At 45.0% G+C, this 24,596-nt stretch overlaps 1 protein-coding gene across 2 annotated transcripts in view; it reads left to right on the forward strand.

The window, feature by feature from the left end:
* The window catches only part of SANBR (SANT and BTB domain regulator of CSR), a 187,147-nt gene that overhangs the window by 87,500 nt on the left and 75,051 nt on the right, over window positions 1–24,596 (forward strand). For both annotated transcript variants that reach the window (XM_069234392.1, XM_069234391.1), the window contains exon 14: window positions 2,486–2,518. In XM_069234392.1, coding sequence (XP_069090493.1) covers window positions 2,486–2,518 — 33 coding nt within the window. The remainder of the gene's footprint in view (window positions 1–2,485; window positions 2,519–24,596) is intronic.

Raw genomic sequence — 24,596 nt, forward strand, 5'->3', positions numbered from 1 at the left:
GACCAGACTGCTAACTATGGTCTGATCTCCCTGCTTAGTATTCCATCCAAACATTTTGCTCAAACACTATTAAAGCATCTATCTGCCTGGACTTTTGACACTGAACTGATCCCTTTGGAGTAAGGTTTTAGACCCAAGCATTCAACTATGGACCACTGTTTCACGCTGTGGGTTTGTGGCAAGGAGGTCAGTGGAGCTGGGAGGTGGCCTTTGCTGCTACTTCATTGACTTCAAAGTGGCATTTGACAGGGTGGACAGAGGTACGCTTTGACGAAAACTCCACCATGGAATATATTTCAGTTACTGTTAGGTCTCTTGATGAAGCTTCATAGAGGTAATTGAGTTCAGGTTGACCTGACTTGTTAGGTAGCCTTTCGAGGAAAATCCCAGTAGAGAATGGCTTACGTCAGGGGTGTGTTTTAGCACCCCTGCTGTTTAGTCTGTTTATTGCTGACCTCCCCCAGACTTTAAGTGACACTCCTGGTTTTTCCTCAAAGATTGAGGGTAGGCATAGCAGCTGCCTTATGTATGCGGATGATCTGATGGTGATGTATCTCATGCCTATTGGGCTCCAGCAAAAACTAAATGCACTTAACTCTTATTGTCTTGAAAATAAACTAATGATTAATGTTGATAAGACAAAAACATTGTTTTTCACAAGAAGGAAAAAAAAATGTACTTGTTTTTTTAGGGAATGCGTGGCTGTAGCAGGTCCGAGAGTATGAGCATTTGGGTATGATTATCTCTGATGATCTGAGTTGGGATAAACACATGGCCTCCCGTAAACTTGTATTATCAACAAAAGTGAATGGCTTGAAAAGGTTTGATCATACACATAGCAGCCATACCTTTGAGCCATTAAGTAACAGAAGATCTAGGTGCTGTCATTGGGTAGACTGGTCTAATGGGAAGACTCCTTGAAATTGCTCCTTGATCTATCCAAAAATGTGATGACCCAAGCTGAAAGGAGGGAGTTGAGAACTGTAGCCTGGAGTGCTCTGGTGGATGCAAGAGCCTTGGACTTTTATTTTTTAATTAAAAAGTGAGTCCCCAGCGATAAACTACTGCTGCTAAATTTATCTGAGGTAATGTCAATCTTCCCCAGTAAGAGGAACCCTGTGACAGCAATGTTGAAGCACCTGGGAGTCTCTGACATGCTCCTTGAAGTAGTCGAAGTAATACAAATTAGTCAAAGTGTCTCCTTAGGTGACGCTCTGTTGAAACTAGCTGGAGGGAGGGCCTTCAGTATCTCAAGAACAAGAGCTCAGTTACTCCTAATTTCTCAGGAGAGCATGCACCTTTTCTCTTATTTATATAAAATATTAGATAAGTTTCTGTGAAGGAAATTCTATGGCTGAGGGTTGGAATCGATCGAGGATAGAGAATGCCAGGGCTAAAAATAAAAATATCCGAGAACCATGGTCAGTGTCCTTGTAAGAAGGGTAGAAAGCACTCAGTGCACCACCCTTTTATGTACTGTGTATTCTTCCTCGAGGAAAGGAAAAAGATTCTTCAGCCTGTTTTAAAAAATATTTATACAATAGGGTCATGAGAAATTGGCCTAAACGTGATATGCAGCCTTTGATTTCAGGATGTAGCCATTGGTCATTACCTGCACAAAATCATAACATCTTATGCTAGGCTTTCTACAGCTTAGTGTTATAGACTGAGGGTAGTACCCACCTCAGGTCTGTAGTGAAGTATTTCTATCAGGTAGGCTGATGTCAACTATATTAGGAGGATGCCCTGATTAGGAAACTGGTCTTGAGATGTGAGGTTGACTGAATGAGACCCTTGTGATTGTGATAATTTGGCTTTGCACACTACACTCTATAATGTATTAGTTGGCAAAATGAGTTGCACGCTACTGGTTAATCTATTACTCTTCTAATTATTTTAATATGTGTGGGATAGTTGACTGCTGACCTATTGAGTTTTAGTGAGATGAAATTGTATTTTCCATACTGTTTTGTATTCTTTATAGGCCGATGACATGTGTTGGTTGAATTGATTTAATTATGTCCTATGTATTGCTGATTGTATGATATTTGTAATTGTATATATCAATAAATAGAGTAATGTGCAATATTTCTGTAAGAATTTATTTGTTGGAAATAAGGAATTTTGATCACTGGCAATTGAACCTGTTTCTCTAAACAGTGCCAATAAACAAGCATACCTAAAAACTTGATTCAACCAAGTATTTCCTTATTTCGGGATGCCTGTGTGACATTTTTGCTGCTTTTATGATTCTCTGCGCAAGTCTAATGAAAAAGAGTGTCCATTTAATGTGTTCTCAAATATAATACACTGTAGCTCATTTTGGTTTATGCTCTGTGTTTACCCTCCACAGTAAAAAATATCTTCCTTTATACCCATCCCTTTAAAATAACCATTATTAAGACAGTTATCAGCTTTTTTGCATAATTGTTATTATATAACATTGCTGTGTGTTTAACTTGTTTTCTTTATGATCTTTTTACAGTTTCTTTTGCTAAAGAGCTTCAGTCTTCAATTGGTAAGTTGCATCATTTACATCCATGTCTTTAGAAAATGTTGTTAGGGAAATTGATAGGATTCTTTAAGTGTGGGCTGAGGTTTTCACTTTTACAAGTAACCGTTTATGTTATGTTATGAATAAGCTATTGTAGTGTATGCTACTGAATTAACTAACTTGCTCTTTTTTTTTCTTAAGAAGTTACTACATTCTGCTTAAGATGCGTAGTCTGTTTTTCACTGAGCGAACATACAAGCCAGATTGTACAGAAACACGTAATGAAGTCTAGAACACCATTTATTCCAGCAGATGTAATACCATAGTTGAGGCTTACTATATTCAGCCTGTGTTTATAACTTTGGAGCCCCATACGGGCATTTTCTTATCCCTATTGAATTTGTGTTGTTATCCTTGGTAGGCATAGAATATCTTACTTTGCAAACTCACTTCATGAAGTTCGCAATCGCTACCTTAAACTTGTATTGTTTTTGTATCTGTAAATTTTGATGTTTCAGCAAGCTTCCTAATACAGAACAAAGATAAATACAATTCTTATCCTCAGGGACTCGGATCCAAACAGGATATCATAAGTCAGTTTTGGACTCTCCTCTTATTAAATATCTGTGCTTGGAGTTTCTGACGATTGACATATGCTTCCATGTCTCCATCAAATATCCATATCTGGATGACCTATTTGTTTAATATTCAGAGGTTTTAGGTTACTAGATTAGTTGATACATCATAACCCATTTTATTTGCATAGATTTGTGCCTGCACATGCAAATCTTCGTTGGGTAACGCTACATATGACTACGCCTTGTTAGACCCATTACATAAGAATTATATTGTTATTCATTACCTTAATTGTATTCAGGATCTTTTCATTTTTATGCCTAAACTGCCTTTGTTACATCGCTCCTACTCTGAACTTTAAGATGGAGACATATTCCACTTTTCCTTCAAGGAGCCCTGTCACTTAGTAACATTTCAGAAAATTCCTATTGTCTGAAGCTTTAAAATCAGATGCATTTCTGTACATGGGCATATTCTGCCTGCCATTATAATTGCACAGGTCATGTTCCTTGTTCACTGTCTTACAATATTATCCTTCTGCAAGACAGTCTCAGGGAATTTAATGTTGTTCCAATTTGGGACTGCATTATGCAAAGTGGTTTATCATTAATTCATTGAACCATCCTCTATATAGCACAGAAGCTGTGGGGCATCTCAAAACTGTCTTAATTGAATTTGAAGTCTGAAACCATAAAAAAATCCTTTAACTTGTATTTAGTCTACTATTGTCCTAACTCCCCAAATATTCAGTGCTGCAGAAAAATATTTCTCACAGTTTTAGATAAAGAATCTGCTACCCCCAATTCTCATGTATGTTTCGTCTACTTTATATTTTCCCAATCCAAAGAATACTATCACTCCAATCAACTGACTGATGTTGTTAGTGTTCAATATAGAAAGAAGACTTTGAAACAATAACAGAAACCTGATAGGCATGACCATTTTTATCTAGTTTTCATGCCCTGTAATGAGAACAGACACAGATTTTCCGTGGCTTCGAGTCACCTATTTTTAGTAATATTGATTTTGTAAAACCCAGCTCCCCAAGAAATAAACCCTTCTCCTTACTCCCGAAAGCCAGAGCCTTAAACCACTTCTTGAGCCCTAGCTTAGGCACCTAATCCCCAAATATGAGACAAAAATATCAAACCCACTGTCCATCCCAGCATCTGGCCTCATTTCATGGTCACAGACCGAGTCTCTGTAAGAAAAGCACTTCTGAATCTGCCTGAGGCTTCTTCTATTACAACCCACTTTACCTGTGGGTTCACACGTAGATTGTGCTCAGATAAATGTTTTGTGTCCTAGACTTCATGACAGGGCTTCTGTGAAAACCATACCACAACAGCCACTGGTGTTGGTACTGGCAGTGCTTTAAATTGGATGTAAAATTTGGCAAATCCTAAAACTGGTGTTGCTTGAGAAGCGTTTACCCAGAGGGATGGCCTTTATAATTCATACAAAAGAGCATCTTGTCTTTGACAAATTTGTACATTGGTTCTCACTGGACAAAGCATAATCGGCAGGATATTTTATTTACCAGGTTACATAGCAACTTTATTTGGCCGAAAAACAATAATGAAATCAACAATTAATTTAAATGTAAGTGCCAGTGCATTACTCAGTTGAAATAATGCTGTAGGCTCTGGTAAACAACAGTAATGATCTATCACTTAGTCCTTCTGTTAGAAAATAGACTTCTGGTGACAATGGTTTGCAGCACAAGCATGTGACTGGCAAGGAAGGTTTTTTTTTCCTTCACTTTGTGAATGACAGAAATAGAGGGCCCCATAGGATTCTAGTTCCATGTCCATTTTTGGCTTAGTCATGATTTCAGCCCTAGCAGGCCCTGCACACTTGGAACAGTGGGAACTGGTAGAAGCTGCCCTTGCTCTCTCTCTCTCTCTCTCTCTCTCGTGACATAGCTTTTTACAGAGGAAAGCTGATCATGGAGTTCTAGATTAGAGGAAAGACTATTAGCAATGGCCCCTAAGGGCAGAAAAGAGAAGGGGCAGTTTACAGTATATAAAGAAAAGGAGAAATTTAAGACTGAAAGTGCCAGTTGGAGGGTAGGGATGGAGAAGAGTGGTACCAAGCCACTTACAGAAAAGAGGGAGGTATAAAGGATAGCATAGTTTGGATGATAACATTTGTTCACTCTTCTCCATACTGAGAGCAGAAGGGAGCCACTAATCAACTCTCGTCCTGAAGTCTGTTATTGGACTGAAGATAGACCATTTGAAAAGACTTTGGTGTGACGTTAGAGGCCTGTATTTAGGATTATGGGAAACAAGGTATAGTCGTTATATCGTGCCATAGCAGAATTGAGGGAATTTACAACTGAATCCTCAAAATTGAATCCTGTTACTCAGTGTGGCAGCAGGGCAGAAATTACTGCAAGAACAGGCTGCTGTAGATCATTAATATTTACCATTTACTGCAGACCAATTAAGCAGGTCAGCACCAACAGCTGGAAGCTGTTACAAAGGTAGCTGATGTTTTTATTTGGTCCCTACCAAGTATCCCACCTAGATTCAATAATAAGCATTCCACTTTGGCTAGACGTTTTTCTGCAACTACTGCCACTGAGGATGGAGAAAAAACGTCCCTAATTCTTTTTCATTAAGCGCAAGGCTTAGTATATCATATGGATCACAGTTCTGATAAAATGAACAATCCCTAAAGCAGCTGTTAGTTCCAAAAACCTTTCTGCAAAATGCACTAGAATTAGCCCCTGATGGTGTCTCCAGTGAGGGTTTAGGTCCCCAGAAAGTCTGTCCTACAAAGACTGTATTGGGTTGATATACAAAGACATCACCAAAGTTGTGTAATCTGTCAGACATGTTCATCAGGGGGTCTTTAAAGCTCTTCTCCAGCCCTCTCTTCTTATTGAAACTCCCTATGACTGACTAGGAGTCTGCTGGGAATGCTTGAGTCATCTCAAAACTAATTCACATACATCATAGTAGGTCTAGATTTCACTACTAAAGTACCTGAGACAATACCCCTTCATTATACTCCTTCATTCTGTCTCTTGTAACATAAGCCCTACATCTAATATGTGCTTGTAACAGATTTTCCCAGGAGACATAGACAGATAAAGGTACCTCATTTATTTCAAAAGCAAGCAAGACTATTTAGAAGTTAGTGCATTTTAAAGGTGTATGTACTTCTCTGGACCATCCCCAAATTGATGGTTTAGGGAAAAGGTTTAATAGCACCTTTAAATATATTCTTACAAATAGTCGATACAGCTCAACAACTGAGAAAGGCTTTATTACCTTAGACTTTTTATGCTATTTCAAAAGCACCACAAGAGTTTAACTGATTCAGCTGTTTTGCACTGTGATATGGATGAAAGGTGAGAGATGTGCTAGATAAGATGAGAGGAGAATGCAGAGAACAAAGAATGACTCAAGATTCCATACTTGAATATGTACATTTCCAGCAGAACCAGATAAAGATAAAGATGACGTGGGTTCCCATTAATTAAAGAAAACATGAAACAAGTATAAGAAGGACACAAGGAAGCTAATGACCTGGAATTTGCCTCAGGACCTTTCAAATAGAAAAAAAAATCTAATTTCTCTTCCTACGCAAAAAAATATTATCTTAGGTTAATTGAATGTCTTCATATTTTCATTGAAAAATATGATACATTTAACGTGTAATGTTTATCAACCTGACAATCACCAAGTGGAACAAATATATCACATAAATTGTAAAATAAGTAGGTAAAGCAACATCTATTAATATTGTGGGTATTGTTGCCCAGCCAGAGGCGATAGTACAGCTCCTTTTCCTTTGCTGAGGTCCTAATTGAGACATGGCAATGCCACTGGTTCTGTTTCTTGAGCAAATTCAAGCAAGGAAAGGCTTAGTTCAAACCTTTAATTTTTTTCTGAGGTACAAGAAAGAGCAAAAGAAGAGGGCATGCCATACATGCATCTCCAGGAAAAGTAGTAAAACTTAGACAGTAACAAATTCCCCAAGCCAGAGAAGAAGTTGTTCAATGTTGGGGTGAAAAATAATATTACAATCTAGCACTATAGAAGAGTCGAAGAGCAAATAGTCCTCACAGACATGGGGATATATAAACCAGGGAGGAGTATCCAGTTTTGCATTGGCTTTCAGAAAATAAACGAAATCTCATTTGACAGCTACCTCATTCATGAACTTAATGAACTGATAGATTGTGTAGGGAAAACTCTGTTTATATAAACATTAGACTTTTCTTGGATACTGCCAGAACGCCTGAAGGGGAAAGCCAAAAAGTATGCTGTAATGATTATTTATTGCCGTCACTGGCAGGCTTATACTAAACATGTTAAACTAGTCTATGGTACCCAAAAGAATGAGGAATACTTGCTTACTCAAAGAAATTTGCTCTTGCCAGGTAAACCGTAAAATAGTTGGATTATGTGTGAGGTAGCAGGGTATTGCGTCTACAGTTATTAAAAATGTAGGCTATTTAATCTTACAGAAATCCCCAAAACATAGAAAAACATCAGGTCCTTTTTTGTATTTCTGGGGTGTTACAGAAGATTAGCTTCTCTTATGGGTTTTCTTCAAATACAATCATCTCTCCTAGTCAAGTGTGGACAAGAACAAGAAGTTGCTTATCAAGACTTGAAGGCAACTTTTTTTGGCTGCATATTCCTAAGGAACCCCAACTTTAACCTTTCATTTATTCTTCAGACTGACGCTTTGGACAGTGAATTAGGAGCAATCTGATCTCAAAAGCATAAAGGGATTGAATTCCCCATTTGACACCTTAGTAGAATGCTTATCAGCTAAGAAAAATATGCTATCATAGAAAAAAAATACTTGGCAGTGAAATGAGCCATTAACTCTTTCAAATATTATCTACTTTGTTGATCTTTGATTTTGGGGATTGACCATGTTCCTTTGATTGCCTCAAAACAGGTATATCAACCCACAATTATTAAGATGGTTACTCTCTTTGCAAACATATTGATGTCTAATTGAGCGTAGAAACGAAAGAATGCATGCTAACATTGATGTAGGTTTTTGTGTGTGAATACAACCTGAGAATTCTTCACACTCAAACACTGTTCAGCGTATGGAGGAGGTTTGTAAGACCCAGCTCCTAGATGGTAACGGACAGAAATATTGGGGTAGGCACAAATCCACCCATCCACATGGAAACGAGACTCACACCCATGCTGTCACAAGCGCTCTCACACTCGTCCATTCACAAACAGACACACCTCTGTCCATTCACAAGCACACACACTCAACCATCCATTTACAAGCAAATAAACACACACACACACACATTCACTGCACATGTGTGCATATACACATAAATTCATACATACACGCATGCACTCAAACATTCACTAAGGCATTTACCGGACTGCTGTGCTGATAGCAAGACCAGTGGGTGGCGGAAAGGAGAAGCACGACAGATCATGAGGAGCTGAGGGCTTCTGGGGTGGGGCAGAAAACAGAAGAGCTTCCTGCCTCCTCTCATTAGCTAAGCTTGTCAAGGGTTAGCCAGTAAAAGGAGGACCTTCCCTAACTCGCCAGAGTGAGATGGGGTCAGTGAAACTTTCTGATTCCACTCTACTTTGTGATGAGTTAGGGAAGGCTGGTCTGAGCTATCACTGATTGTCACCCCTGGGCACTACAAGGCCTAAACCTAAAGTGCCTAGGGCTGACTCTAGCAGGGACGATTCCCCTTGTCATGAGGTGATGATGTCACTGGGCTGTGAGATCTTTAGCTTTTCGAAACTTGCCTCAGGTCACCAGGCGTCTGCACATTCGTGCATGTAAAGCACCTGGGTGCCCGACCCTGACATATGAAATGTCTGTCAGGCTGACCTTTTTCTCAGCTTGCAGACAATATTTATGCTAAGAAAAAAGGGCTGCACCTCTAATGACGCCCCACCTGTGCCAGCTTCCCAAGTCACAGATTATTTTCCCGCCTCCTGAATAACTCCCAGATCATACACCTGCTCCTGGAATATAAGAGCAAAATCTCAAACCTTCTGTTGAAACTAGCAGATGGCACTCCGAAGCAAGATATATAATTCTCTGGAAAATCGCCTTTGCAGAGTCTTCTCCTGGGCTTCCCCTTTGAGAGCCTACCTTATCTTGGGCTTCACACATAAAAGAAGCTCAGACAGAACTCTGGCATCTGTGAATTCATGGCAAGGCCCCTATGAAAGCCATAAAACACCCGCCAATGTTTGCACTGCGAAAGCTCCTTCCCCTTGTGACACATGTAGCCCTTCCCTGATGAAAGCTGAACAGGAAGCACTGTTGCCACATTTTGAGACCTGTTCCAAGCCCAAAGCTGCCTTAAGAACAAGCCCAAAGCAGACCAGTATCAACCCAAAACCGACTCAAAGTTGCAACTCTCAAATTATGACAAAATAGCCTTCACGCTGAATTTCTATTCAATATATACATATATTTCGAGAGGAGGTTCATTGGTTAGATATGTTCTTCTGCAATCATGTCCAAATTCTGTTAATAACTGTTCATTTCAAGGATCAGTCTCCATTGTGACTTTCTAAACTGACACTTCTGACACCACAATTCTAAATCCAAACCTGGCATTTACGAGTGAACTATACAAGAGCAGATTATAGTCCACCTTAATTGAATGCAAGTTGGGCACGTCAAAGCCATTTCTTTGGCGTGGCTTCAAAAACAGTACATCAAACGTGTCTTGCAGGATTAACCCCACACAATGATATTAAGAAGCCACCTTTGGGTTAAAGGAATTCCAGCATGACTTGACGAGAAAGGCTTGCATTTTATCTGCTTACCTGAAGTCCCATTTCTAAGGTGTTTGTGACAGTATGGAACAACAGTAAAAATAAACGCTGTGGAAGACAATTCGAAAATCACTTTTGTGCAAAAACACAGGTCCTCTAATTTGAAGTGGCAGGTTGAAAACTTAAACAACTTTTTGAAGAGAAGTTTCCTGTCTGACCTCTGCTAGGGTTGCCACATTAAGACAAGAGGCCCGCACCCTTCAGTTAAAGCGTACTGAAAAGGGCAAAAGCTAAGCAGTCTCTTGCTCTGACTCATCCCCTGGCCTCCACCCTTAAGTCATACACCATGGCCAATTGCTCTGGCACTACAGGCCAGATGTATGAAGCATTTGCGAATCGGCCCGTTTGCGACTAGAAAAATGCTTTTTGAGATGTACAAAGCCCAAACTTCAATTCGGTACCTGGTTACCGAATCGCAGTTTGTGTTTTGGGATTCGGTATTAGGAAGGGGCGTGTCAAGGGCATTCCTTCCTAATACCGAATCTAATTGGTATGTATGATTGTTTTGTGACCGGGAATGTGGTTGCTAAACAATCACAGTTAGCACCAATTTCAAATTGGTGCTCACCCATTAGCCCTTTGTGAATGCATGCAAAAACATTTTTTCAGAGCAGGCAGTAGACCCACGGACCACTGCCTGCTCTGAAAAAATGAAAAGAAAACTTTTCATTTTTGTTTTCGAAATGCATTCTGTTTTCCTTTAAGGAAAACGGGCTGCATTTAAAAATTAAAAAAAATACTGCTTTATTTAAAAGCAGTCACAGACATGGTGGTCTGCTGACACCAGTGGGCCACCATCCTTGTGAGTGCTGCCATTCCCATTGGGGTCACAAATTGCAATCTACCTCATGAATATTCATGACTTAGGTCATTTGCGACCCCATTGCGAATCGCAGACACTGTCATTGACACTGTCGTACATCCGGTTTTGACAGTCGCAAAAACGGATCTTCGTACATGTGGCCCCATATCTTTTACAGGACCAATGTTGTTGCCTATGTGATGCAGCAGAGAGTAAACTAATGCTCACAGTCTTTGCAAGAAGCAGATTTTTTTTTTTAGATCCAAATGAATGCAAGGCTATTGAAGCAGAAAGGAAAAATACCCCTTCCCCAAAAGTATTGAGCTGGATCCAGCTACTTTTACTGAGCCAGATCTGGGCCAGCGTTAGTGAATTATGCTGAATTTGTCCCAGTGTAATTTGCTCACACCTAGACCCATTTAGCAGCCCCCGTATGTTTTCTGCTTTCCTTTCAGAGCCTCAACCAATAACCAATAGGATATAAATCAAGGAGTTCCTATTTGAACTTCATGCTGGCCCAAAGGAAATACCTCTTTTAAAGGAACATCATCCCTTCTTTTCTTTGGGCCTTATCTTGACTCAGTGCTATTTGGAGCCTAACACTTAAGTATCAATGCAATGGAGGGAACCAAAGGTACTTAGCCTGCTATCACCTCACAAGTGCTCACGACAACCTATGGTTTGAAGGCAGGTTTTTGGCTTTGTTCAAACCTTGTACGTTAGAGATTTGAAGGCACTTTAAGAATGTCAGACATATCTGTCTCTTTGAGTAGTTATACTAATACTTATTTAAAAAGCATTTACTAATTATTTTTTTATATATTTTAAAGCATTGCTTATCCTAATGTAGGGCCTAGGAGCACTTTACATCGCACACACATTATACAGGGAAAATGAATCATACTGTGTGTGTAAATTATTATAATCCCTCTCGAAGATTTTGGACATACATAGCCTCTCAGGCTCAGTATTAGCCTGGCAGGTGGGCAAGCTGGCTGAGCTTGACTTCACTCATCCCATAGATAGCTAAAGCCTGGGCAGCGAATGCTGCTGAACAGCAGTCACAGAAATAAATGACAACAGACCAGACCCTATTGACCACAGTCCTCTAGTTACTATGGGAGCAGGCCAGCAACATGAAACAGGGGCACCATAGGTAGCGCTGTGAATGATGAATGGTAGCGCCACTCTGTCTGGGGGCTGGCGAGAGTGTGATCCTTGCCTAAGCATGCTGTCAGTGATGGGTGGCGCCACATCCACCAATTTCAAGCACCAAGGACCCAGTAAAGCCCAAATTTGTCCATCTCACCAGGATAGTTTTTTTTTAGCACAAATAGTAAAAATATCACCAATTTGTGCATGAAATAGCCCAAAGTTAGCAACACTAACAGGGAAGACGTAGATCTAGGCTTGAGAAAAGGGGAATTAGTAAAAAACCCTAACAACAGAAAAGAGAAGGAAGGATGGCATGTTCCTTGTGAGGAAACTCTAAATAGAAAAGGGGAAAGGGAAGGCAGAATTGACCAATCAGAAGGTAGGGATGGAGAGAAGAGGTCCCCTAACCCAATCCGGCAAAAGAGGGAGATATAGAAGAACGCACAGGTTGGCTTATAATGGTTGTTCATTGTAAGGAAATGCCTCCTTGGCATGGTTACCCCCTGATTTTTGCCTTTGCTGATGCCAAGTTATGATTTGAAAGTGTGCTGAGGCCTGCTAACCAGGCCCCAGCACAGTGTTCTTTCCCTAAAACTGTACCTTTGTTTCCACAATTGGCACACCCTGGCATCCAGGTAAGTCCCTTGTAACTGGTACCCCTGGTACCAAGGGCCCTGATGCCAGGGAAGGTCTCTAAGGGCTGCAGCATGTCTTATGCTACCCTGGGGACCCCACACTCAGCACAGACACACTGCTTGCCAGCTTGTGTGTGCTGGTAGGGAGAAAATGACTAAGTCGACATGGCACTCCCCTCAGAGTGCCATGCCAACCTCACACTACCTATGGCATATATAAGACACCCCTCTGGCAGGCCTTACAGCCCTAAGGCAGGGTGCACTATACCATAGGTGAGGGCATAGGTGCATGAGCTTTATGCCCCTACAGTGTCTAAGCAAAACCTTAGACATTGTAAGTGCAGGGTAGCCATAAGAGTATATGGTCTGGGAGTCTGTCAAACACAAACTCCACAGCACCATAATGGCTACACTCAAAACTGGGAAGTTTGGTATCAAACTTCTCAGCACAATAAATGCACACTGATGTCAGTGTACATTTTATTGTGAAATACACCCCAGAGGGCATCTTAGAGATACCCCCTGAAAACATACCCGACTTCCAGTGTGGGCTGACTAGTTTGCCAGCCTGCCACACACCAGACATGTTGCTGGCCACATGGGGAGAGTGCCTTTGTCACTCTGTGGCTAGTAACAAGGCATGTACTGGGTGGAGGTGCTTCTCACCTCCCCCTGCAGGAGCTGTAACACCTGGCAGTGAGCCTCAAAAGCTCACCCCCTTTGTTACAGCGCCACAGGGCATTCCAGCTAGTGGAGATGTCCGCCCCCTCCGGCCACGGCCCCACTTTTGGCGGCAAGGCCGGAGAAGATAATGAGAAAAACAAGGAGGAGTCACTGGCCAGTCAGGACAACCCCTAGGGTGTCCTGAGCTGAGGTGACTCTGACTTTTAGAAATCCTCCATCTTGCAGATGGAGGATTCCCCCAATAGGATTAGGGAAGTGCCCCCTCCCCTCAGGGAGGAGGCACAAAGAGGGTGTAGCCACCCTCAGGGCTAGTAGCCATTGGCTACTGACCCCCCAGACCTAAACACACCCCTAAATTGAGTATTTAGGGCCCCCCAGAACCAAACAAGATAGATTCCGGCAACCTGAAGACGAAGAAGGACTGCTGAACTGAAAGCCCTGCAGAGAAGACGGAGACACCAACTGCTTTGGCCCCATCCCTACCGGCCAGGCTCCCCACTTCAAGAAAAACTGCACCAGCGACGCGTCCCCCAGGGTCCAGCGACCTCTGAAGCCTCAGAGGACTACCCTGCATCTAAAAGGACCAAGAACTCCTGAGGACAGCGGCTCTGCTCCAAAGAAGAAACAACTTTGCAACAAAGAAACAACTTTTAAAGGACTGCACGTTTCCCAACGGAAGCGTGAGACTTTCCCCTCTGCACCCGATGCCTCCGGCTCGACCTGCGGAGAAACAACACTAAAGGGAGGACTCCCCGGCGACTGCGACCCTGTGAGTAGCCAGAGTTGACCCCCCTGGGATCCCCCAGCGACGCCTGCAGAGGGAATCCAGAGGCTCCCCCTGACCGCGACTGCCTGCTTCTAAGAACCCGACGCCTGGTAAAGACACTGCCCCCGCAGCGCCCAGGACCTGAAGGATCCGACCTCCAGTGCAGAAGCGACCCCCAGGTGGCCCTCTCCCTTGCCCAGGTGGTGGCTACCCCGAGGAGCCCCCCCTTGCCTGCCTGCTTCATTGAAGAGACTCCTGGGTCTCCCATTGAACTCCATTGCAAACCCGACGCCTGTTTTCACTCTGCACCTGGCCGCCCCTGTGCCGCTGAGGATGTACTTTTTGTGCTGACTTGTGTCCCCCCCGGTGCCCTTCAAAACCCCCCTGGTCTGCCTTCCGAAGTCGCGGGTACCTGCCTGCTGGCAGACTAGAACCAGGGCACCCCCTTCTCCATTGAAGCCTATGCGTTTTGGGCACCACTTTGACCTCTGCACCTGACCGGCCCTGAGCTGCTGGTGTGGAAACTTTGGGGTTGCCCTGAACCCCCAACGGTGGGCTACCTTTGAACCCTGTAGGTGGTTTATTACCTGCAAAACTAACAAACACTTACCTCCCCCAGGAACTGTTGAAATTTGCACTGTCTAGTTTTAAAATAGCTTATTGCCATTTTTGCCAAAACTGTACATGCTATTTTGCTGATTCAAAGTTCCTGTGATACCTGAGTGAAGTACCTTTCATTTAAAGTATTGATTGTAAATCTTGAACCTGTGGTTCTTAAAATAAACTAAGAAAATATATTTTTCTATACAAAAACCTATTAACCTGGAATTGTCTCTGAGTGTGTGTTCCTCATTTATTGCCTGTGTGTGTACAACAAATGCTTAACACTACCCTCTGATAAGCCTACTGCTCGACCACACTACCACAAAATAGAGCATTAGAATTATCTCTTTTTGCCACTATCTTACCTCTAAGGGGAACCCTTGGACTCTGTGCATGCTATTTCTTACTTTGAAATAGTACATACAGAGCCAACTTCCTACATTCATTTTCCACACAGTGAGCCGAGGAAAGCCACCAACCAACTCATACCCTGAAGTCCATTTAGGGGGAATTCTCTTTGAATAACAGAAAACTGTAATTAAGACTATTGAATAGATCCCTATGTAAATTTGTTGTTTATTTTGCAAACACTTGCAATATGACTTTTTGCTCCCAATGTATCTTTGTTACAGGTTCATAATGTAAGCAATATGAAACCTGAATCTCACTGGAGACATGGCTTCCGAATTCTTCTACAACTATCCTAGTTCTCACTAGAAAATTCTGTAGGCAAAATCTCTGTGAACGTATGGACTGTTAATGCGGATGCAAAAGTCTTAGTGAAGGCTCTGTAGCAGTGTTTATATACTTTTTAAAAATCAAGCCATTTTTTCTAGGCCATGTGTATATCCTATTTGAGCCTTTGTCCTGTTCTGTCTCAAAGGGAATAGACAGGTGGTAGGAGTGTGCTTCCAGCTGAAAATAAAATTTGTCCTTTCCCATAATTAATACATGAGCTGCACCTTTGTTATGCTTCTGAGTATGCTTTTTATGAGAAAACCAGTTGTGATTAGACGTTAAAGAGATTTCTTGAGTGGGAGATTGTGTGGTCGTTTTTTTTTACTAGTTTGATTATGTTTAGCCACAGTTCTTTGAATTAAAATGACTCCTCCAGAGGACTCGTAGGATTATTCCGAAGGTGTTTTGTTTGTTTTTTTGTTTTTTACTGAGGAAGGTTTGCTTTTCATTACATCAGTTATATTAATGGAAGTGTTGGCATATTGTTGGTTGTTGGTAATGTCTTGCAGAATCTTGTTTTTGTATATACACAGTTTTTTTTAAGGAAGACTGAATATACATTTAATACACTGTGTTTTTGTTCAAATCATTTTAATCACCCCAATGATATAGCTTCAGCCACGCCTGTTGTGCTCTTGGTGCCTGGCTTGGACAGAGACTTAGGCCCTGCTCTTTGCACCTTTTTCCCCCTACACACACTGCACATTGCCTTCAACTATGTCAGCTAACCTGTTGGTGTAGGTTTTGGCTGTAGGTTCGGCCTAACCCTGCTCAAAACCCAAAAATCTGTCACCTGCAAGTGAACTGGTATTCTCAGCATACATGAAGGAGATTTTTATTTCACAAAAAACATGTTCAAAATCCAAGTTGTAGTGTTGCGTGAACGGAGCCACTGGGGATTCTACATTCAGTGGCTGGGGCACTGAACAAGACCAGTCACTGCTCCAGCTGTCTCTCATATGTCACTGTGCTCAAGGTGGGGATCAGCTGTAAGTGGACCTAGCACCCAATTTTGTCTCCCTTGTGGTACTAAACTTGAAAAGCCATATAAATAGCTGTATGCAGATGATGTTTTTGAGAGGTTGTGGCACCTGTGAGACTGAGGGCACTCGCTGGAATCAAAGCTTCCCCCTTGGGGGAGTGATGGTTTAGGATTGTTATCCTACTACACTCTGTCTCTGGATGCTATACTATTTTTTTTTGCTTGAATAATTTTATTTCATTTTCATAGAGAAAATACAGATACATATCATGTACATCAGTTACTGTATGGGAGTTAGAGTTACAATATCTGAGGCATATCATTTCTGTGTTCCTTTGCCCCCCAGTCCTTTTGCTTGCTAGTAAATACAGCATTTATTAGCAGTTAGGATATACCATCAGGGCTAAGGTGGTGGTATAGTAGGATTACGATATACCACATGCCACCAGTTTACGGGACAGTTATCAGCATGAGAGAGATAATAGATCAGTGCATCTTTTCAGTAGGTGGCTGTCTCACACCGCACAGTAGAGGAGTTAAGATTCAGCATAAATTTTATATACAACAATACAGCAACATAACCAAAACCTTCACTAGAGCCTGGTCCTCGGTCACCCACTCCACCCCTGCCCCTGCAATCACCATTGCATCTTCGCTCAGTCATTCAATCGAAGTACACTGGCGCACCACTGCAAGGCCCCATGCTGCTTGCTCCGTCAAGCCCTACCCCCCAAGTTTGGTGCTTTAGCCGTGCAGCCGGGTGGAACAGATGCAACACCTCTGAGAGCGACCAGGGCTGTGTCCCTGCTGCTTCGGCTGAAAACTGAAGTTCAGAAAGCCACTTGGCCTCCCATTGCAGCTGGGAGTCCAGGTAGTAGTGCTCCATGTTAGGTACCGCTAGTCCGCCTTTTTCCAGTGGGGAATATAATTTTATTAGTGCCACCCTCCAGCGGCTTTTGTTCCAAATAAATTGCCCTAATTCTGGAGTCCAGTTCTCTGAAAACTTTTGGTTGGAACGTACAATGGTAGGTTGGAGAAATAGTAAAGCATTCGGGGGAGAACCACCATTTACTGAAGCTCGATTCGCCGCATCACAGAGAGCGGCACCGTCTGCCAAAAAGTAATTTTGGCACAAATAGATGACACCGCTCACTTGAGGTTTCCATCCCACAGGTCATCTGTCGTGTGGTATACATTAATGCCTAAGTATTGAAATGTCTTAGGCTGCCAAGGGATGAGTACTCCCAATAGAGCAAGACCAAGGTCTGTTCGACTGATCGGGACTGAAAGGGAAAAGGCACGACTTCGCCCAATTGACACGCAACCCTGACATCATGGCAAAGTGCTGCAGTATATCTGCAACTCCCTCAGAAATATTGGAAATATTCCTGAAATAAAGGAGGAGATTGTCTGTGTACAGGGACACAGTATGTCTACCATCCCCTAGTGGGGTATTCCACGGTGTTCCTAGTCAGCAGAGCTCTGCTGCCAGGTGATCTATCATCAGCAAGAACAGCAGCAGGGAAAGGAGGTAACCCTGCTGAGTCCCCTTGCCAGCCTCAAACAGCTCCAAGATAGTTGAGCCAGTTCTAACCCTGAACTGTGGACGCGTATTCAGCAGCTTTACTAGTCTCAAAAAGCATGGGCCGAAACCCAACTGGCGCCACATCTCAAACAGGAAGGGCCATTCCAGGGAGTCGAAGGCCTTCTCCAAGTCCAGCACCAGGTGGCCCACGCTAGGCCAGTCCTACACAGAGTACTTCATGACCCGGAACAGGCGTCTGATATTCATCGAAGTGCTACACGCCGGCACAAAGCCATTCTGGTCAGTGGAGATTAGGTGAGGTACCAGAGGCGACAGCCGCATCCCTAACAGTTTAGCCAGGATTTAATAGTCTGCATTAAGCATCACCAATGGTCTGTATGATCCCAGCTCCACTGGGTTCCTGCCTGGTTTACGGAGGGAAATCAACAGCACTTCCCGTTGGGATTCTGCCAGGGACCCCGCTGATGGGGCCTCTTCGTAGAGCTGCAGCAGTCGAGGTGCAAATTATAGAGGAATATGCCTTATAGAATTCAGACGGTAGGCCGTCAGGACCCGGGGTTTTGCCAGTAGCCAATGTTCGTATACTATCCTGAATCTCTGCTAAGGTTAACGGCTCATCTTATTTCTCCCGCTGCTCCTTTGTGAGGCAGGGCAGCAGAAGCAGGGAAAAGAACTCCTTAAAGTTTGTAGGCTGTGCCAGCGCCCTCAACTGGTACAGGGTTGCATAGTTACGTGTCATCTCATCGTGTATCTCGCCCTGGGTGTACAGCATATCGCCCGTCACCGAATGTAGCTCTAGAATAGGGGTGCACCCCTGCTCTTGGCGAATCAACCAAGCCAATAACCTGCCTGATCTATCATTTGCAGCGTGCGTGTGTGCGGAATGAGCTGCATAATAGAGGTTGTGCAACCTGTCTACCAGAGATAAGTGTTCTGTCTTCTTATCTGCTACTGCACGCCTCCCCACAGAGTTCCGGGTGGCACATTTTTCGTATTGCAACAGCATTTTCTCCACTCGGGTTAAGTCCCGCTCAATGGACTTACGCATGTTCCGTTGTGTGCCCAGGCTGTGTCCTCGTATGTAAACCTTGAATGCATTCCATTCAATGATTCCATACGAGGCAGTACCAGCATTATGATCAAAATACTCCGCTGTGGCTGTGCCAAGCGACGCCCTAAAGAGCACATCCTCTAGCATCTCCCGCCGCAGCCGCCAGGTGGGAACAGCAGGGACGGATGTGTCTCACCCCATTTGTATGAGTTGGGGATTGTAATCGGAGTGTGTGGGGCTAAGGTAATCCGTCTGTAACATCGCAGAGCACAGGTTATCTGAACAAAGTATTCTATTGAATTGCACATGCAGCTAGTGCAGGACTGCGAAAAATTTATAGACTATCGCCTTGGCATTGCGGTGTCGCCATAAGTCCAACAGCCTCCAGTGTTGGAGCTACTCACAGTGAACGCGCAGCAGCCACCGTGGGCGCGGTAGGTAATGGTGGGAAGGACTAGTCAAGATCAGGGTCCAGGACACTTAAAATCCCCTCCCACAAGACATGGTAGGCCGCTCCAGTGGGAGAGGACTCCAGACAGTCTGTGGAGAAAAGAAGCCTAGTTCGTATTTGGTGCATAAACAGACCCCAGCAACAGCGTGCGTCCTTCTAAGCGTCCACGCACAAACACAAGCCGGCACTCCGTGTTGGCCTCCATTCCTCCATCACAAATGGGGTGCCCGGCCTAATCCAAACAAGGCCCCCTCCGGCATATGAGGAGAAAAATGTGCAAATAGTTGTCCGCCAGCAGTAGCGCTATGTGAATCTTATGCATCCTAAGGTATGAATGAATGGAATACCCGTCCGCCGGCCTGTGTATACCTCCCACGTTCCATGTGAGAACATTAGTGGGAGCTATAGTTAGGTAATTGGAAAAAAGTCTCTGAGCCCACTACTTCTCAAAGAAGCAAGCACTGCAGGATTTTCCAGAAAGCCATTGGGGGGAGGGGCACAGCAGGGACCAGGACCCTAGCCAACCACCAATAAACGCTGCATAGAACGAACCACAGCTGCAACATTAACACAATGAAAGACTATTCAAGCAGAGAGACAACAGGTATCTGCCCAAACCATCTAACACGCCTACTCAGCATAACTAGTGTGGGAAATTAAGGTACCCGCAAGCAAAAGGGTAAGAGGGTGCTTTCACTTCGTCCAGTATGCTCAGCGGCAAATGTCCTTGGCACGTTGGATGTGCAGACAGAGGCCAAACCGTAGCACAGCACAGTCCGCAGCTGCCCCACAGGCCGTTCTCCCACCCCCGCCAGAGGAGGGGGGAGGGCCCCCATAGTTCGGTATGTTAAGTGGAGGGACGGGTCTAATCCGAGGACACAGCACAGTTGCAAGCACAACCCAAGTCATCAACCCTCCTTGGCATGGACAGTAAATGTCAGAGAAATTGGCATGCACCACCATTGTAGGTCTAAATCATGTCATCTGCCGTCTGAGGCGTCACAGTAGGAAGGGTCATGGACCCAGCGTCTAAGAGGTTTCTGCCAAAAGAATCACTGTCCGCATCAGAGTCATTGAGTTATTTTTCTGAAATAGTCATCGGCTCCATGATAGCCGGAGCGGTCTGCAATGCGCAACGCTGATCCTGGATTATCTGCTCTAAGTCTGGAGCATGGCATTGTCGCCCAGGGGTTATTTAGTGGCGTCTGCGGCTCCTACGCCTTGGGTTCCATTGCTCCTTCCGCTCTGCTGTTAATTCTTGTTGGTTGACCAACCCCGCCAACTCCAGCCAGTCCCACGCCACTTCGGGGGTGTCAAAGAAGTGGGTCTTGCCCTGCTTTATAACTCTTAATCTGGCAGGGAAGAGGAGGGAGTATGTCAGGCTGAGGGCCCACAGTTCACGCTTCACAGGTAAAAAGGACCCCCTCTGCCTTTGCACGCCAGTGGTGTATTCTGGAAACATTATCACTTTAGCATTGTCTACCCAAAGGGCCGGGAGCAAGCACATGACTCGCAGAATGGTGTCTCTTTCGACAAAATATAACAAGCAAAACAGGAATGGTCTTGGGTCGCCACCTGGCGGTTGGGGTCTCATTAGGAGGCGATGAGCATTTTCGACTGAGAAGAATTCCCTAAGTGTTTCCGCTGCGACCACTTCACATATCCATTTTTCTACATATCAGCACCTTCTGCACCTTCTGGAAGACCCACCACACGGATGTTATTCCTCCTTGTGCGTCCTCCGCATGGTGCTCCAGTACCGTGACCCTATTGGCTAATTCTCGCAGTGAGGCCTCCATCTGCTTAGTCTTGGGAGCAAGAACACTCAAGGTACCCTCCAGCAGATTGGTTTTTGTCTACCAGTTTACAGTGGTCTGCGTGTAATAGATTGAGATCACTTGCTACTTTATCTATTTTTATTTTCCAGCGACGTTCGTGTATGCTCAAGGGCTGCAGCAGTGTGTACCACAGCTGCCTGTACCGCATCCAGTTTGTGACCATTGGAGGTTAGGGCTTCAGGCCTCGACACCTATGAGCTGCCCCCCATCCAAGAATGAAGGCGACCCATTGCGGCGGCGGCCGCAGGGGTCCGTTTACCTCTGGTCGCAGTACCGGATGAGCAGAAATGCAGCAAAGCAGTTTTAATTCTTTTGGTGCACAGCTTCTACTGTTCTTACACTCTGTTTGTCCCTCTGTGGCTACCACACAGCGGCGGGTGGTTTACAGGTATCTTCTCGGTGCAGGTGCACGCCAACAGGGAGGTGGGCCTTATAGCGTGGGAAGTTCAGAGCGCGGAGAGCCCACCTGTCTGCACTGAATGGTCGTCATTAAGCGCAGCCGCACGAGCAGCCCCCCTCTCCAGTGGCCCCAACCTCAGATCGGCCCCTGCATTCTCCACGTTGCTCACTCCAGCTGAAGCAGCCGCAAGGCTAAGGCCCTCCTCTGCTGCAATTACAACTGCCTGCTAGAGTCTTCTCTTCCAGGAGCCGCCGTCACCAAGCCAGGGTAGTTCTTAGGGACGTGGCCTCTTCAGTGCCCTCTTCACATCTTAGCCGCACCTCAAGATCGGTTCATTCAGTGGGGCGCAATCGATGGTGAAGGGCGCGTCTCTGTAGCCGCGTCCTGTAACGTTGCAGCCGGCCACTCAGCCCCTTGGGTTCTCCTTGAAAGAAAAGAAAAGGAAGGTGGGGCGGAGGGAGCGGAGGCAGCGGAGGCACAGAGCCCACGTGTGGGAGCCAGGAGCGTTCCCCAGTTCGTCTGGCAAGGTTTCAGAAAGCAGGCCTCCCTTCAGGCCCAAGCCCGCCGCACACCATCATTCCCCCCCAGAGGCCCACTCACTGTCCGGTGCCGTCCACGGGTCACCCATCCCTCCGCAGTAGGTCCCAACCAGGGTCACAGCGGGACCTGTAGGAAAGTACCCTCTTTTTGGCATGTTACCCCCAAATTCTGCCTGATGTCAATGTGTTTGACTGTGTTCACTGGGATCCTGCTAACTAGGCCCCCTGTGATTAATGCTCTCTCTCCTCTAAATGTTGTCACTGCATACTGGTAACCCAGTATTTCACCCAAAGTTGGCATACTGGTCACCCCTTATAAGTCACTAGCATATGGTACCTAGGCACCCACGGCATTGGGGATCCAGGGGATCCCTATGGGCTGCAGCATTTCTTTTGCCACCCATAGGGAGCCCATACAGAGGCTTCTACAGGACTGCCATTGCAGCCTGTTGAAATGGTGCATGCACCCTTTCACTGCCATTTACACTGCACCAGCTCACTTATAAGTCACCCACATTGCAGGCCTTCCAACCCTGAAGGCTGGGTGCAGAGTACCTGTGTGTGAGGGCACCCCTGCACTAGCAGAGGTGCCCCCATGACCTCCAGGAAAATGTTCTCGGACTTCGGGAGTGCAAGGATGCCATTTTACGCATGCACTGGACATAGGTCACTAGCTATGTCCAGCTTCACAATGGTAACTCTGAATATGGCCATGGTTGGTATTAAACATGTTGAAATCATACCCCAAGGCTTTTGCAAGCATTGGTTGTATGATTCCATGCACTCTGGGGGCTCTTTAGAGGACCCCCAGTACTGCCATTACAGCCTTCTGAGGTTTTCCAGGCAGCCCCAGCTGCTGCCACCTCACAGACCGGTTTCTGCCCTCCTGGTGCATGAGCAGCTCAATCCCAGGAAGGCAGAACAAAGGATTTCCTTTGGGAGAGGGGTGTTACACACTCTCCCCTTTGAAATAGGTGTTACAAGCATGGGAGGGGTAGCCTCCTAGAGCCTGTGGAAATGCTTGGAAGGGCACAGATGGTGCCCTCCTTGCATAATCCAGTCTACACTGGTTCAGGGACCCCTAGACCCTGCTCTGGCGTGAAACTGAACAAAGGAAAGGGGAGTGACCACTCCCTTGTCCATCACCACCCCAGGTGTGATGCTCAGAGCTCCTCCAGGGGGTCCCTGGGTTTTGCCATCTTGCATTCCAAGGTGGCAGGGAACTCTGAGAGCATCTGAGTGGCCAGTGCCAGCAGGTGATGTCAGGTGATTACCTGTTAGCTGACCAATCCCCCTTTCAGGGCTATTTAGGGTCCCTCTCTTGGGTGGTTTTTCAGAATCGGATTGCAAGACTTCAGCAGGAATCCTCTGCATCCTTTACTTCACCTTCTTACCAAGGAAACTGCATCTGGACCCTCCAGGAACTCTACAACTGCAGCAAAGAAGCAAAGACGACTTCTGCAATATTGTATCTTCAGCTCCTGCAGCAACTGCAACTGTTTCCCGGTTGTGCATCCTCAGAGGACAGCCAGTCTTCAGCCTGCACCAGAAGAACAAGGAAATCTCCCTTGAAGTGAAGGAGTCACTTCACTGCTTCAGCAGGAACCTCTCTCAGCGATGACCAGTGGCTTGGGTCTCGTCTTCAGACGAAGTGCGTAGATCCAGCATCACGGGTGGTGTACTGAAGTAGTCCCGACAGTCCTGACGTCCAAATGTTCAACCATGGTGGAGGTAAGAGCTTGCTTTCCCACGTAAGACAGTACCTCGTGCACTGTGTGTTTTGCAGTTGCCAAGGCTTGTTGGCATCTTTCCAGGAACTTCTTTGTGCATCGTGCAGTACATCCGGTGTGGTTCTCCGGCGGCGTGGGATCCCTTTCTGTAGTGCTGTGTGTGCACTGCCTGGTCTTCTGAGGGCTCTCTGAGTTGCTGAAAGCCCCCTCTGTCTCTCCCCCTCCTGGGTAGAGTCCACCAGGTCCCTCCTGGTCCTGGGCGGCACCATTTTCCGCTAACCGCGAGCTTTGCATGTGCCAAGGCTTGTTGGCGGAATCCAACAACGTAAACCAGACTGCATTTATCCATCCGGCGTGGGACATCTTCTGCACCAACCAGGAACCCACATCTGTCTTCTTGGGTGCAATACTGACTGTTGTTCCTCACCGGGGGTTCCTCTTTTGCACCTTCATCCAGGTTAGCAGGGGCTCCTGGACTTTTCAGTGCTTCTTGGACTTGGTCCTCTTCTTCCACAGGTCTTCAGGTCCAGAAGTCCATTGTTGGTAACTTGCAGCCTCTTCTGGTTCTTGCAATATCTTCTTTCTCGTGTTCTGGTGTGTTCTAGGAAAGTTACTGTGATTTACTCACACTTTCCTGGGCTCTAGGGTGGGTTCTATTACTTACCTTTGGTGTTTTTTAATACTCCCAGTGCCCCTCTACACACTACACTTGCCTAGGTGGAAAACCGACTTTTGCATTCCACATTCTTAGTATATGGTTTGTGTTCCCCTAGGCCCATTTCTTACTATTGTGTTTT

Source organism: Pleurodeles waltl, chromosome 5, assembly GCF_031143425.1.
Source record: "Pleurodeles waltl isolate 20211129_DDA chromosome 5, aPleWal1.hap1.20221129, whole genome shotgun sequence".
Classification (NCBI taxonomy): domain Eukaryota; kingdom Metazoa; phylum Chordata; class Amphibia; order Caudata; family Salamandridae; genus Pleurodeles; species Pleurodeles waltl.